Genomic DNA, 16,069 nt, shown 5'->3' on the forward strand with positions numbered 1-16,069 from the left:
AGAGAGAGAGAGAGAGAGAGAGAGAGAGAGAGAGAGAGAGAGAGAGGCAAGAAAAATAAAGAGAAAAAAAAATAGGCTTTAATCTGCACTGAGCCCATCAGTTTTCTTTCTGGAGGTGGGATAGCATTTTTCATCATGAATCCTTTGGAATTGTCTTGGATCATTGTATTGATTGGTTGCTGGGTCTTTCAGAATTGATGATCATTGATGCTATTGCTATATATATTGTTCTCCTGGTTTTGCTCACTTCATCTTTCATCAGTTCATGTATATCTCAGGTTTTTCTGAAACCATCTTCTTCATTTTTACAGCATAACAGTATTCCATCACAATCATATATACAACTTGTTTAGCCATTCCCCAACTGATGGGCATCCTTGACTTATAATTCTTTGCCATCACAAAAAAAGCTGCTATAAATATTTTTGTACATATAGGTAAATCCATCAAATTGTTTTTCTTCATAATGTCATTGTATAAATTGTTTTCCTAGTTCTGTTCACTTCACACTGCATCATTTCATTGATATATTCACAGTTTCCCTTGAAACTGTCCATTTTGTCATTTATGGTGCACTAATAATAATACATTACATTCATGGACCAATTTGTTTAGCCATTTCCTAATCATGGGGATACTTTTAGTTTCCAATTTTGAGTTAACCTGAAACATATAGGTCCTTTTTCTTTTTCTTTGATCTTTTTGGGGTATTGGCCTCATAGTGATATAACTGAGTCAAAGCATATGTATGGTTTAATGACTTTTGGGGCATTGTTCTAAATTGCTTTTTAGAATGGCTGGACCAAGTCACAGCTCCATTACCAGTACACAGTCTGCCTGTTTTCTTGAAGGCCCTCCAACATTTGTCATTTTCCTCTTACTATCTTTGTGAATTTGATGACTGTAAGGTGGAACCTCAGACTTCTTTTTTTTTTTTTTGTGAGGCAATTGGGGTTAAGTGACTTGCCTAGAGTCACACAGCTAGTAAGTGTTATGTGTCTGAGGCCAGATTTGAACTCAGGATAAATTTTACTGATACATTTTATTTTAATTTTTTTCTTTTTTTGGTGAGGTCAATTGGGGTTAAATGACTTGCCCAGTGTCACACAGCTAGTGAGTTATATGTCTGAGGCCACATTCGAACTCAGGTCCTCCCGACTTCAGGGCTGGTGCTCTATCCACTGCGCCACCAAGCTGCCTCTTCAGACTTCTTTTAATGTGCATTTCTCTATTTAAGATTTGTAACTTTTTTTGTATAGTTTTGAAAGCTTTGTTTTCTTCCTTTGAAAACTACCTGTTTATATCATATCCTTTGGCCATTTTTCTATTGGAGAATGTTTCTTATTGCTATACATTTGAATATGTTCCGTGTATATCTTATAAACAAAACTTTTTTTGAATAATATTTTATTTTTTCCACAATTGCATGTAAAAACAATCAGCACTCATTTTTTGAAATTTTGAGTTCCAAAGCTCTCCCTTCTTCCTTTCCTTCTTCTCTCTCTGAGATGGTAAGCAGTTTGATATAGGTTATACATGTGCAATCATGCAAAACATATTTCCATGTTAATCATGTCGTGAAAGAAAACACAGACTGAAAAACCAAACCAAACCCCAAACACCACAAAATAAGTAAATAGTATGCTTCGATCTGTATTCCTACTCCATCAGTTCTTTCTCTGGATTTGGATAGCATTTTTCATCATTAGTCCTTTGGAATTGTGTTATATCATTGCAATGTTGAGAATAACTAAGTCATTCACAGTTGATCATTGCATAGTATTGCTGTTACTACATACAATGTCCTCCTGGTTCTGCTCACTTCACTTTGATGAAACTTTTCTTAGAGAAACTTGCTGCAAAGATTTTTCCCCCAGTTATGTTCCTTCTCATTTGAACTGTATTAATTTTGTTTGTGCATCTGTTTGTGTCATCTGTTTTCTCCTCTATTCCTTTTTTGGTTATAAACTGTACCTTATTGACAAATTTATTATTATTTATTATTATTATTATTGTTATTATTACAATCTCTTCTGTTCTCTTGTCTTGATCTTCTTTCTCGGTCTAACCCTAATTTGGGAATAAAACCAACCAAAGGTGGGAGAAATCAGAGCCTCTTTCTAATTGACTTTTGGAGAGTGGTATGCTTCCCCAGGTGTAATGAGACCTAGGGGACTGTGGGCACCTTCCCCTGAAACACCTTTGATCTTGGAGGACAATTGATCCCCTTCCATGCTTTCTCAGCCCACACATTATCCCCTTGCTCCTTGTGCCTGTAGATTTAGTCACTAGCTCAGTGGGTTGCCCCTGCTAAAATCCCAGGAGGAAAGACTGTTTGCCAGGTGCTTCTCCAAACAAATTTTAACATGTCTGCTGCATGTTATTTTAGACAAGTGACTTATATCCCCAGTGTTCCCTATTGTTAATGAAGGTTATGTTTCTCATTCACTGAGGGTTCACTTTTTAGTACTAGGGCCATATCAGGGTTGAAGGCACAATATAAGGATCATATTTTAATATGATGTGGATTTATTGCTATTGAGTCATTGACTCTTGGTAACCCCATTTGGGATTTTCTTGCAAAGACATTAGAGTGGTTTGCCATTTCCTTCTCAAGCTTATTTTACAGATGAGGAAACTGAGTCAAGAAAGGTTAAGTGACTTTCCCAGGGTCACACAGCTAGTAAGTATCTGAAGCTGGATTTGAACTCAGATCTTCCTGACTCTAGACCCAAGGCTCTATCCATTGCACCACCTAGCTGCCCTAGCTGTAATGTTATTACAGCTTATTATTGATGTCAAATATGCATCACCCAAGAATGATGTCAGTGAAACCAAGAGTGACCAGTTTTCAGGATAACACTAGCAAAGTATAGACATTTCTACTTGCATTATTTATTTGTGTTATTATTGTTACTTTTGTTTTTAATATTAACTGGTTCAGTGAAAATAGTGTTGAATTTGTAAACAAAAGATGTGAATACGAATCCTGACTGCCACTATACTGTATGTGTGATCATGGATGATTCCCCCCCCCCGTTTGATCTATGGTTTTCACATCTGTAGAATCAGAGCATTGAATGAGGTGACTTCTAAGATCTCTGCCAGCTCTAAATCTGATTGTATTTAGCTGTACACAGGACCCAGATTATTACGGCTCATGAGAGCCCATTGTGGAATATTCAGGGTGAGCATTGATGCCTCAGAAATCCAGCAAACTGCTACAAATCACGACTTGATTTATTGTTTTATTGACTTGAGAAGGTGATGAAGTAAATGTTAATGATGTAAATGAAATTTAAAAGGATCTTATGGGCACGTTTCCACCCAGAGACATTGTTAAGCATTCACCACCTCACCTCTGTTTGTATTGCAGAAGTGTTTTAAAGTTTACAAAGTACTTTTCCTGCAAACAACTTTGTAAGGTCAGGAAGATATTATTACCATCTCCATTTTTTAAGGTGCAGAAACTGATGCTCAGTGAGATGAAATCAGGTGTTCTGAATCTGAGCCCAACATTCCTTTCAATACCACATTGGAGGAGACTGGAGATTATCATTTGTGGTGAGATTTACACAACAGAGAAAGTTGTTTTTCGACCTCCTCATCTTCAAGCTCCTCCAAGTTTAGCCAACTAGGTGCTACTGTAGGGAAAGCAGTGGGCCAGGAGTCTGGAACTCCTGAGTTAAAATCTGGCCTAAGGTGATAGCTTTATGTAGTCACTTAGCCTCAGTTTCCTTATCTGTAAATTGGGGATAATAATAGCACTTACCTCTCAGGGTTTTTATGAGGATCAAATGGGTTAATATTTGTAAAGTGCTTAGCCTGGTGTCTGGCCCATAGTAAGCATTACATAAATGTTAACTATTGTTATTATTGCCAGAGTTGCTGCAAGAAACTTCTTAGAACCAGAAACTACCTCAGTGAAGGGAGATAGAAATAGTGAAAAAGGCAAATAAGTGAAACATTTTATAATAATGGTAGTATCCCATAGAGTTAGGAATTGAGGTAGAATATTACAAAGAAACACAAAATATGGTCTCTCCTATTTTCACCCTCCACACCCTATGTTCCCACCAACCTAAAAACTTGTAGGGGAATGGCAAGAGGAAAGGGGGGTGTTCAAATTTGAGATTTTCTTTTCCTTTTAAGGCCACGTATAGAATATACTCACTTTGAGGGTAGGGATTGTTTCAATTGTGTCTTTGTTTCTCTGTTTCCTGGCATAGTATCTGGTATTAGCAGGAGCTCAACAGATGCTTGCTTTATTAAATTTTAAAAAGTGTGTGTGGTGGAGAGCAGGGGTGACATTCAGAAGTAGGGGAAGGAAATTAAAGCACTGAAAACAAAAAACAAAAAACAAAAAAAAGTAATTCTTTTCACCTACCTCCTTGCTTCTCCCATCACCCCAACCTTTAACAAAACTTAGCCATTTCTTAGGATACCATATCCCCATTGATCCATTTGGCTTAATGTTCCTGCTAATTCGGGTTTGCTTTTCTGTTTTCCAGGAAAATTTGGCACAGGAATTCAGTCTTATTTCTCCTTCCTTCGCTTTCTGGTCATATTGAACTTGGTGATATTTATTATCATTTTTTTGTTTATTTTGCTCCCAATCATCCTTACCAAGTACAAGATTACTGACAGCACCTTCCTGATTGTCCCTTCTAATGAAGTAGGTGAGTCATCTAACAGATAATTTGTTAATTCCCAAACCCATACCTTGTTTTCCAGGGTGTTCATGTGCCCAAGAAAACACCATCTCATATAGTAGGACAAGAAAGGTACCATCAGAATTGAAGCATAAGCTAGGCCTATCTATGAAAATAGGATAGATGCTTTTCATCTAGCCTTTTATCCATTCACTTCTCCCTTAAGAAATAATTTTTGCTTTTTTTTTTTTTTTTTAACAGATATGCGATGCAAAGTATACCCAATGAATAGTACTGGACTCATTTACTTCTATACTTACATGATAGATTTGCTTTCAGGCACTGTAAGTATTTTCTCTTTCCCTCTCCCTCTCTCTCTCTCTCCCTGCCCTCTGTCCACATAGGATGTCACACCCTTACCTGCAGGTGCTCTACCCAAAGGGAATGTAAATTTTAATCTCTGAAACTTTTTTTTCTTTCTTTCTTAAAGACCAGCCTTAACCCCAAGTCACTTTGCCTCTCATTGATTGGCCAACAATAGGTCCCACTGCCCTCCCTTGCTTAAATCCAAGTACAGCAACTAATCCCCTTTTCATTTTCTAAACAAATCAAACCAGCTCCCCCACTCTCTAGGTTTCTTTCCTCTTGGACAAACTTCAAGCTTACAGCTTAGAGACATATCAAAATGTAGAGCTGCAAACTATGAGCTATCCTTCCCAGCTGAGAAGAGACAAGCAGATATCAGATTCTCACTGGTTGCCCATCTCCTTTCCCTGAGTTGAAAAAGAAGGTAGAATTAGAAGAATAAATAAGTATCCTATCATTCCTTATTGAGATTTTCTTAGACTTGAAAAGCACTTACTCCCAGGGTAGTTGTGAGGATTAAATGAGATATTGGTAAAGTGCTTTGCAAATCTTGAAGTGCTATACAAATGGCTGCTTGTTATTGATAGTGTTGTTGTTATTATGATGATTCTATTCTTCAGATTAAGTTAACAGTCTGGGAAAAGAGTTTTGCCTTTCTTTATATCCCCAGAATTTAACATAATGCCCAGCACATAGTCAGGTTTAATAAATACTTGTTGACTAACTGACCTCAAAGCAGTAAACCTCTTAAAGTCATAAGGAACCTTAGATATCATCTGGTCTAGCTCCCTCATTTGACTAGGAAAGAACAAGTCCAGAGGTTTGAAGTGCTCCAGGTCACAAAGCTAGCTAATAGCATGATGAGGCTAGAGCTCAGGTCTGCTTTCTCCTAGATTGGTTCTCTTTCTACTATATTGCCTTTCTGACTGACGGGTGCAGAAATGGAAAAATGAGTTCTCTCCCCAGGACTGAACTGAAATCCTTTGGCAATGCTTAATAGGAAGAGTTTTTCTAGATTAGAATAGCTCTGGTTACTGACCTCCTTTTAGGGAGATAATCTCATACTGTGCCCTTTGCCCTATTTTATTCAGGGTTTCTTGGAATGGACCAGCCTGTTTTATGGCCATTATACCGTAGATGGGGTAAAATTCAAAAACTTCACGTATGATTTGCCCCTCGCCTATTTGCTGAGCACAGTGGCTTATTTAGCATTGAGTCTTCTCTGGATAGTGAAAAGGTAAATTCTACTACACTATTGTTTGTTTATTTCTCAAGACTGCTGCATTTTGAAGCCAAGGCCACAGGCAAGAGGTTCCATTAACCTCTTGGAGGTGGGTGGGCCTGTCAAAGAAATCTGGGCATCTGTGCAAAATGACACTTTTCCTTCCTGAGCATCATTTGTAAAGGTGGAGTTCGTGAGCAAGCAACAATTGAGAAGGTTGGATTAGATGATCTCAAAGATCTGTTATAATTCTAAAATTCTTTGATATTTCTTAATGTCCCCAGTTAACTGTATAAGCCTTCTTTTGATCTATATATATGTTAAGGGTTCTTAACCTTTATTGTGTCATGGATCCTTTTGGCAATGTGGTAAAAACTATAGATTTCTTCTCAGAAGAAAGTTTTCAAATACATAAAATAAAGTAAATAACATTACAAAGGAAACCAATTATATTGAAATGCAGTTTTTAAAATATAAAGTTCATGGACTCCAAGTTAAGAACATTGATATATAATTGAATTTTAGCATTTTGTTTTGTTTTGCTTTATTTTTTTACATTGTGACCCTAAAGGTTATAATGACTCTGGAATATGAAAAGAGAAAGACATTTCCACTGATGTAAATGGGGCATTCAGTACATTTGGCTAGCACTGATATTCCCATTCACATAGGAATAGTGTCTGGTCCTTTGATTTCATTGGTATAGGGAACTCCCAGATGAGAGAATTCCCTCTTCCAATGTAGGTCAACATCTTTGCAATTTATAGTTTTAGATAGGTGTGTAGGTCACTGAAAGGTGAATTTCCAAAGGTCACATAGCCAGTATGGGTCATTGGCAAAGCTTGTATTCAAAGCCAGTTCATTTTCCACTATACCATGGTGCCCCTCCATATTCATCATCCCACTAGAAACTGAGTGACTATTTATCTAATAACATTGTAGAGAATTTTTCATATTCAGGCACAGTTTGGACTAGATATAGCCTCCAAGGTCCCTTCCATCTTGAAATCCTGTGATCTTTCAAATGTGGAATGTACTCCCTCTTCCTCTTCATCTCCTCTTCCTTCAAGCCTCAACTTAGGAACTTCCTTTTCCACGAATCACACAAGTCAAAGTGTGAAATCTGTCTGAATATCTTCTTTTGCCTTCCTATCACATTCTACCTTGTTGCATATGTATTTGTGTTCATTTCCTGTTCCACTTTCTTCTCCACCCCCAATATATTATAAAAGTTCCTTGGGCTCAAGGGACTGTGTCATTTTTCATCTTGGCATTTTCAGTATCAAACATAGTATCTAGTTGATTCTGAATAAGTTTTGTTAAATTGAGTCAAATAGGTTGTTGAATAGTTTCAGAAAATGCAAGAAAATTTAGATTTTAAAAGAGCAACAGTTTTGCAATTTTTCCACGGGTAATAGAAAGTACTGTGTTTCTGGGGCAGTTAGGTGGCGAAGGGGATAGAGTGCTAGACCTGGAGTCAGAAAGACCTGAGTTCCAGTGTGGTATTAGACACTTCCTAGCTGTGTGACCCTGGCCAAGTCACCTCACCTTGTTTGCTTCAGTTCCTCGTTTGTAAAATGAGCTGGAGAAGGAAATGGCAGACCACTACAGTAGCTTTGCCAAGAAAACCCCAAATGGGGTCATGAAGAGTCAGACAGGACTAAAAATGATTGAACAACAAACTCTTTCTATTGAATGGAATGAAGGAAGGAGAGAAGGAAGGAAGGAGGGAAGGAAAATATTTATTTAGCACTGTATGCCAGACACAGTGCTAAACACTGGGGATAAAAATGCAAAAAAACAAGTGCTTGCCTTCAAAGAGCTTGCATTCTAATCAGGGAAGACAACACATAGGAGAGTGATGACTAAGGTGGGATATTTTGATCTGGAAAGTTGTAAGGAGAGTGAGCGGAGCCTTAAGAGAACAGACTGATGAACCCTTTCCTGGAGCAATGAAAATTCATAGGAACACAAATCTAGAGCTGAAAGGGATCTCAAGAGGCCATCTAGTCCAACCTTTTTTTTTTTTAACAGATGAGGAAACTGAGGCCCAGGAAGGTTAAGTGAATTGCTGGAGGTCACAAAAGTACTAAATGTCAGAGGTAGGATTTGAACCTAGATCCTGTAACTCCAGAGCTCATATTCTGAGGTGATTTAATTATGATTCTGAAATTGGAAAGGGATTTGGGAGGGTCAGAGGGCGTGAGTGCGGCAGCTTAGGGGCCAGCAAGAGAAGAGCCAGAGAGTAGAATTAGGCATGCCTGGAGCTGAGCATAGACATGAAGGGGGACTAAGACAACCATCAATTAGGTTCTTTATGACAGACTACATATTCATCTTTTTTTTTTTTTTTTAAACAGGTCTGTGGAAGGATTCAAGCAAAACTTGGTGCGAAGTGAAGAACAATATCAGAGCTACTGTAACAAAATCTTTGCTGGCTGGGACTTCTGTATCACAGACGAGACAACCGCCAAGCTCAAGCACAGCAGTATACAGTATGAGCTTAAAGTGAGTCTTGTCAATTTTGACTATCATTGTGGATTCCTGAAAGGTTAAATCAGCTTTAGATTTTGGGGGGAGGGGACAAGGGCCGGTGGAACTCCTTTTAACTCTTTCATAGATCATTTTCTGTGGATTATCCCTGAGATACAACAAAGAGCACTGGCCCCGAAAGGGACCCGTTGTCTGGAGATAAAGGAGTGATTCAGAGAGGGAACAGACAGGAAAAAGGAGGTGATGGTAGCCCCACCAAACACCCCCACTCCTCCCCTACAAAAAAAATAAAACCAAGACAAAACAACCAACACCTAAGAGGCTTAAGCACAATCTGCTCATAGTCCCCACCTGGTACTAAAGCAGTGCAAGCATGACTAATATGGCTGCCTAAGCAACAATTCCTTCCTTCTTCCTCTTAGCCCCTTCCTTTCCCCCTTTTCCTTTTCTTCTTTCTTTTCTCTCCTTCTCTCCTTTCCTTTTCTCCTTCTTTCCTTTCTTTTTCTCTTCAAAACTGCTCTTGCTAATATTTTAATGTGATTTCACCAAGATAAATATGTTCACAGGTATGTGTTGGAGGAGAGGCTGGTATGCCCACACAGTGTGACTATACTCAAATGCTTAGACACTCCCCTCTCTGCTATGAGCCTCCTGTTTCCTATGTGCTGTGAAGAAAATGTGGCAGAAGAAACACAATGTGTGACATGAGAAACCAGCCTGGAAGGAGGAAGAAAGGAGACAGACTGTAAATGGAAGGGAGAGATGCTCTTTTGGAATATTCTTTTAAATTCCAGAATGGAGTTGTGGCATTTTTCATTCTAGATCAGGAGGTCTTAACTTATGGTTAAGATTTCAGAGGGGCTCCATAAACTTGTATGGGAAAGAAAATTTAATTTTTATTTTCACTAATCTCTAACTGAAATTCAGCAGTTCGTTTAATTAAGATTTTTTAAAAAAATTTTCTGAGAAGGGGTCCATAGGCTTCACCAGACTATCAAAGGGATTCAATGACACACATACCAAGTTAAAAATGTGCAGTTCTAGATAGGCTCTGTTTTGTAAATGTAAATTCTGGGTCTCTTTTCTAACCTGCTGCCCAAAGAAACATCCTAGACATACATACAGGGGAAAATTGGTTGGTTGTTGTCCTTCTTGCTCCAAGAGGACCAACATGGCATTACTATTCAAGGTACGGTGTGTCCAACTGTGGCTGATGAGACCAGTATGAGCTCTGAAGGCTCTACCACACATCTGGCACAGATAGTCCACATGAAGATTTGAAGTGGATATGTCTAAGTTTGCTCATCTCGCTTTTCTTTTGAGCTACCAAAATTCTGCTTTGCTTAAAGAGCATAGCACCTTCTTTGATGCGGGCACTCCGTAACGGACAGTCCTGTGCCATTGTCTCCCCCAGTCCAAAGTTCTTCAGAGAGATGTTGAGTGTCCTTGTATTGCTTCTTCTGGCCCCTGTGTGAGTTGTTCATAAAATAATTTTTTAGGTAAACGTATGTTTGGCATTCAAGCAGTATGAGATCTGTGCTCTCCGTAGTAGAGTTTGACAGTTTTGGCTGTTTGGTAGTTCAGCTCAAGAAAGTACCTCAGTGTTCAGAACCTTATACTGCCAGGTGATCTTCAGAATTGTCCTAAGACAATTCAAATGGAAGCAATTCAGTTTCCTGGCATGGCACTGGTTTACTGTCAGGTTTCACAGACATACAACATTGAGGTCAGCACAGTGGCCCTGTAGTCCTTCAGTTTGGTTGTCAGTCTAATATCTCTTCTTTTCCACACTTTTCCTTTGGAGCCTCCCAAACACTGAGCTAGATCTGGTAATGTGTGCATCAACCTCATCATCTATGTGTACATCCATGAAAAGTATACTGTCAAGGTAATTGAACTTATCCACAGAATTCAGAATTTCTCCTGGGAGAGAATCTAGAAGGGGGAACCTCCTCTTTGAACTTTTACATTCTCTAGAGGCTTCTTGGGGGAATAATTCTTATACTAAAAGTGTTCCAGGAAAATCTAATTCAAAAGTAGGTAGCCTCTGGTCCGATGCCACAGTATAATCTTAGTCCATCATTGGTGGCCTTCTCTATGCCACTCCTTGCTCTTTATGTCTCCCTTTCTCCTTCTTGACCCTTTCTTTTCTCCTCTTCATTCATGCAATTAAGTCTGTTGGATATTGTATAGTCTCATCAGTGTCACTCAGAGCTAAAAAGTTTCCTGATGATTGCATCTCAACTCATGCATTTCCCATGCACCTTCATTGGGTGTATGCTCTGTTCTCTTAGTTGAAAATCCACCTATGAGTTATCCTTGTCTTCTCTGTCTTCCCTCCTCATCATGTAGGCATTTAGAAATATTTAGCTAGGACATTAACTGAAGGCTCTCTAACAAATCTTCTCCCACAATCCAGCACTTTTATAGCCTTCCTTCTTCCCCCCAAACTTTAGACAATCAAAGAATAATGCTGAATATGTGTTGAGTGGAGAGTACTTGACTTCATGAATAGGAAAGCTACAAAGAAAGAAGATACCAGGTCTGAGACCTTGAAAAGGGGTTGCTGAGTCATTAAGTCATTCTTTTTTTTTTAAATTAATTTATTTTGATTTATTAACAATCACTTCCATAAGCTTTTGAGTTTTAAATATTTCTCCCCCTCCCTCCCCACCTGCCTTCCCAAAATGGCATGCAATCTGATATAGGCTATACATACACATTCCTATTAAATATATTTTAACATTAGTGATGTTGTAAGTAAGAATTAGAACCAATAGGGGGAGCCACCAGAAAGAGGAAACAAAACACAACAGAAAAAAAAAATAGCAAATAGTATGCTTCAATTTGCATTCAAACTCCATAGTTTTTTCTTTGGATGTGGATAGCATTTTCCCTCACGAGGCCTTTGGAGGTGTCTTAGGTCCTTGTATTGTTGAGAAGGATTAAGTCTATCAATATTAGTCATCACACAACGTGGCTGTTACTGTGTACAACATTCTCTTGGTTCTGCTCACTTCACTCAGCATCAGACCATACAAGTCTTTCCAGGTTTTTCTGAAGTCTGCCTGTTCATCGTTTCTTATAGCACAATAGTATTCCATTACATTCATATACCACAACTTGTTCAGCCATTCCCCAATTGATGGGCATCCTCTCAGTTTCCAATTCTTTGCCACCACAAAAAGAGCTGCTATAAATATTTTTGTACATGTAGGTTAAGTCATTTTTTAATGTGTGGACTTAGATTTAGACAATGGCTTGGATTCTCCATATAAAAAAATTTTTTTAAAATTAATTTATTTTTAGTTTTAAACATTCACTTCCATAAGCTTTTAGTTTTAAATTTTCTCCTCTTTTCCCTTCTCCCCCTTAACTTCACCCCCAACAGCATACATTCTGATATAGGCTCTACATATATATTCTTATTAAACATTTTCACATTAGTCATGTGGTAAAGAAAAATTAGAACCAATGGGAGGAACCACAAGAAAGAAGAAACAAAACAAAACAACAACAAAAAAGAGAGCAAATAGCATGCTTCAATCTGTGTTCAGATTCCATAGTTCTTTCTCTGGATGTGGACAGCATTTTTCATTGTGAGTCTTTTGGACTTGTCTTAGATCATTGCATTGCTGAGAAGAGCCAAGTCTATGAAAGTTAGCCATTGGACAATGCGACTGTTACTATGTACAATGACCTGCTGGTTCTGCTCACTTCATTCAGCATCAGTTCATATAAGCCTTTCCAGGTTTTTCTGAAGTCTGCCTGCTCATCATTTCTTATAGCACAATAGTATTGCATTACATTCATATGCCACAACTTCTTCAGTCATTCCTCAATTGATGGGCATCCCCTCAATTTCCAAATCTTGGCCACCACAAAAAAAGCTGCTACAAATATTTTTGTACATGTGGGTCCTTTTCCCATTTGTATGATCTCTTTGGGATACAGCCCTAGAAGGGCTATTGCTGAGTCAAAGGGTATGCACATTTTTATAGCCCTTTGGGCATAGTTCCAAATTGTTCTCCAGAATGGTTGGATCAGTTCACAACTCCACCAACAATGCATTAATGTTCCAATTTTCCCACATCTTCTCCAACATTTATCATTTTCCTGTTTTGTCATGTTAGCCTATCTGATAGGTGTGATGTGGTACCTCAGAGTTGTTTTGATTTGAATTTCTCTAATCAGTAGTAATTTAGAGCATTTTTTCATATGATTATAGATAGCTTTAATTTCTTCATCTGAAAACTACCTGTTCATATTCTTTGACCATTTATCAATTGGGGAATGACTCATATTCTTATATATTTGACTCAGTTCTCTATATATACATTAGAAATGAGGCCTTTAGCAGAGACATTGGCTATAAACATTGTTTCCCAGCTTTCTGCTTCCCTTCTAATCTTGGTTGCACTGTCTTTGTTTGTGCAAAAACTTTTCAATTTAATGTAATCAAAATCATCTGTTTTGCATTTCAAAATGTTCTCCATCTCTTGTTTGGTCATAAATTTTTCCCTTCTCCATAGGTCTGACAGGTAAGCGATTCCTTGCTCTCCCAGTTTGCTTACAGTGTCAGCCTTTATATCTAAATAATGTACCCATTTTGACTTTATTTTGGTATAGGGTGTAAGATGTTGGTCTATGCCTAGTTTCTGCCATACTATTTTCCAGTTTTCCCCACAGTTTTTGTTAAATAGTGAGTTGTTATTCCAGAAGCTGAAGTCTTTGGATTTATCAAACAGTAGATTACTATATTCATTGACTATTGTGTCTTATATACCTGATGTATTCCACTGATCCACCACCCTATTTCTTAGCCAGTACCAAGTAGTTTTGATGATTGCTGCTTTATAATACAATTATAAGATCTGGTATGGCTAGGCGACTTTCCCTTGCATTTCTTTTCATTAATTCCTTTGATATTCTTGACCTTTTGCTCTTCTAGATGAATTTTGTTGTTATTTTTTCTAGCTGTATAAAATAATTTTTTGGTAGTTTGATTGGTATGGCACTGAATAAGTAAATTAATTTAGGTAGAATTGTCATTTTTATTACATTAGCTTGGCTATCCATGAGCAACTGTTTTCCCCCATCTATTTATGCTTTTTTCTCTCTTTTCTCCCTATCCCTTCTCACTAGTGTTTTGCTTTTGACCACTGGCTTTCTCAATCTGCCCTAGCTTCTATCAGCCCCTTCCCTTTTCTTTCTACTTTTCCCTCCTACTTCTTTTAGGGTGAGTTAGATTTCTATACCTAACTGATTATGTTATTCCCTCTTTGATCCAAATCTAACAAGAGTAAGGTTCAAACAATGCTCATCTGTCTCCCTTCTTTTCCTCTACTGTATGTAGTAGGTCTTTGTGCCACTTCATGTGATGTAATTTACCCTTTTCTGACTCCTCCTTTCCTTTTTTCTCAGTATAATCCTTTTCCACCACTTAATTTGATTTTTTATCATCACATCAAAGTCAAGTTATACCCACACCCTCTGTTTATGTATACCCCTTCTAAATAAAAGATACAGTTCTCAAGAGTTACAAGTATCATCTTCCCTTGCAGGGATGTAAACAGTTTACCCATAATGAATAACATATTGTTGTTGTTTTTTCTTTCCTGTTTACCTCTTTATGCCTCTCTCTGTCTCTCTTTTTTTAGGCAAGTGACTTGCCCAGGGTCACACAGCTAGTAAGTGTCAAGTGTTTGGTCTGAGGCCGGATTTGAACTCAGATTCTCCTGACTTCAGGGCCGGTGCTCTGTCCACTGCACCACCTAGCTGCCCCTTTATGTCTCTCTTGAGTCTTGTATTTGAAGATCAAATTTTCTATTGAGCTCTGATCTTTTGTCCATCTCCTCCCTTGAAAAATTCTGATCAGTGTCGTTGGGTAGTTGATCCTTGGTTGTAATCCAAGCTTCTTTGCCTTACAGAATATCATATTCCAAGCTCTCCAATCTTTTAATGTAGAAGCTGCGAGGTCCTGTGTAATCCTGACTGTGGTTCCACGATATGTTTCTTTCTGGCTGCTTGTAATATTTTCTCTTTGATCTCATAATTTTGAAATTTGGCTACAATATTTCTTGTTATTTTCAATTTGGGATCTCTTTTAAGAGGTGATAAGTGGATTCTTTCAATTTCTATTTTCCCTCTGGTTCTAGGACCTCAGGGCAGTTTTACTTGATGATTTATTGGAAGATGAAAGATTTTGTACCTCCTTTTTCATTTGGCCCATTTTACTTTTTAAGGAGTTCTTTTCAGTGAGTTTTTGTGTCTCCTTTTCCATTTGGCCAATTCTACTTTTTAAGAGGTTCTTTCTTCAGTGTTCTTTCTTCAGTTCTTTTTTTTTGTCCCATTGTATTTTTAAGGACTTGTTTTCTATAGTCAATTTTTGTCCTTCCTTTTCCAAGCTATTGACCTTCTCTTGCATACCTCTCATTTCTTTTCCCAATTTTTCTTCTACCTCTTTTACTTGACTTTTAAAATCCTTCTTAAGCTCTTCCAAGGAGACTTTTTGGGCTTGAGACCAGTTTATATTCCCTTTGAGGTTTTGGATGTGGGTATATTGACAATGTGTCCTCTTCTGAATCTGTCTCCATAGTAAGAATCTGTAGTCAATATCTGTTTCTGCTTTTTGCTCATGGTGTTTGCCTATTCTCTTGCTTTTAAAGTTGAGCTCTCCTGCTGGAGCATAGGGGACACTGACCCAAGCTTCTTGTGCTGGCGGTCAAGGACCTGGTCACTGGCTTTGTGTGCTGGGCCCTCAGGTGCTGGCAGCCAGAGAATGTAGGGGTCTGGTAGTTTACCTGGTGCTGAACTGGGGTCAGCAACACTGAAGCTCTTGGTGGGAGAAGGGGGAGGTGGTTCTGGCCCTTGGACAATGTCTGCTCACCTGGAATGCTTTGAAGCACTGGAGGGTGGGGGTGGGGTGCAGCCAACATGGCAGAATAATCCAGCCTCAGACACTTGACACTTACTAGCTGTGTGACCCTGGGCAAGTCACTTAACCCTATTTCCTTACCAAAAAAAGCAAAAAAAAAAAAGTCAACTAATTGGCTAGGAAAATGAGCAAACAACGGAAAAAATTCAGACTATAGAATCTTACTTTGGTTACAAGGAAGATCAAAATATACCCTCAAAAGAAGATAACAAAGTCAAAGCTCCTACATCCAAAGTCTCCTAGAAAAATATGAATCGGTCTTGGATTTTGAAAATGAAGCAAGAGAAGCAAAGGAAAAATTGGGAAGAGTAATGAAAGTGATGCAAGAAAATCATGAAAAAGAATCCAACAGCTTGCTAAAGGAGAACCAAAAAATTACTGAAGAAAATAACACCTTAA

At 38.2% G+C, this 16,069-nt stretch overlaps 1 protein-coding gene across 4 annotated transcripts in view; it reads left to right on the top strand.

Moving 5' to 3' along the window:
• Positions 1 to 16,069, top strand: part of LOC114051935 (transmembrane channel-like protein 7) — a 71,169-nt gene that overhangs the window by 25,302 nt on the left and 29,798 nt on the right. For 3 of the 4 annotated variants that reach the window (XR_003570198.1, XM_027874354.1, XM_027874357.1), the window contains exons 4-7: positions 4,512 to 4,679; positions 4,914 to 4,996; positions 6,110 to 6,255; positions 8,601 to 8,748. Coding sequence is in view for 3 of the 4 variants with exons in the window: in XM_027874354.1 (XP_027730155.1) it covers positions 4,512 to 4,679; positions 4,914 to 4,996; positions 6,110 to 6,255; positions 8,601 to 8,748 (545 nt within the window). In the remaining variant the exon portion in view is untranslated. The remainder of the gene's footprint in view (positions 1 to 4,511; positions 4,680 to 4,913; positions 4,997 to 6,109; positions 6,256 to 8,600; positions 8,749 to 16,069) is intronic. The other variant, XM_027874358.1, reaches the window with a different exon arrangement.

Source organism: Vombatus ursinus, unplaced genomic scaffold, assembly GCF_900497805.2.
Source record: "Vombatus ursinus unplaced genomic scaffold, bare-nosed wombat genome assembly UNPS02014807.1, whole genome shotgun sequence".
Classification (NCBI taxonomy): domain Eukaryota; kingdom Metazoa; phylum Chordata; class Mammalia; order Diprotodontia; family Vombatidae; genus Vombatus; species Vombatus ursinus.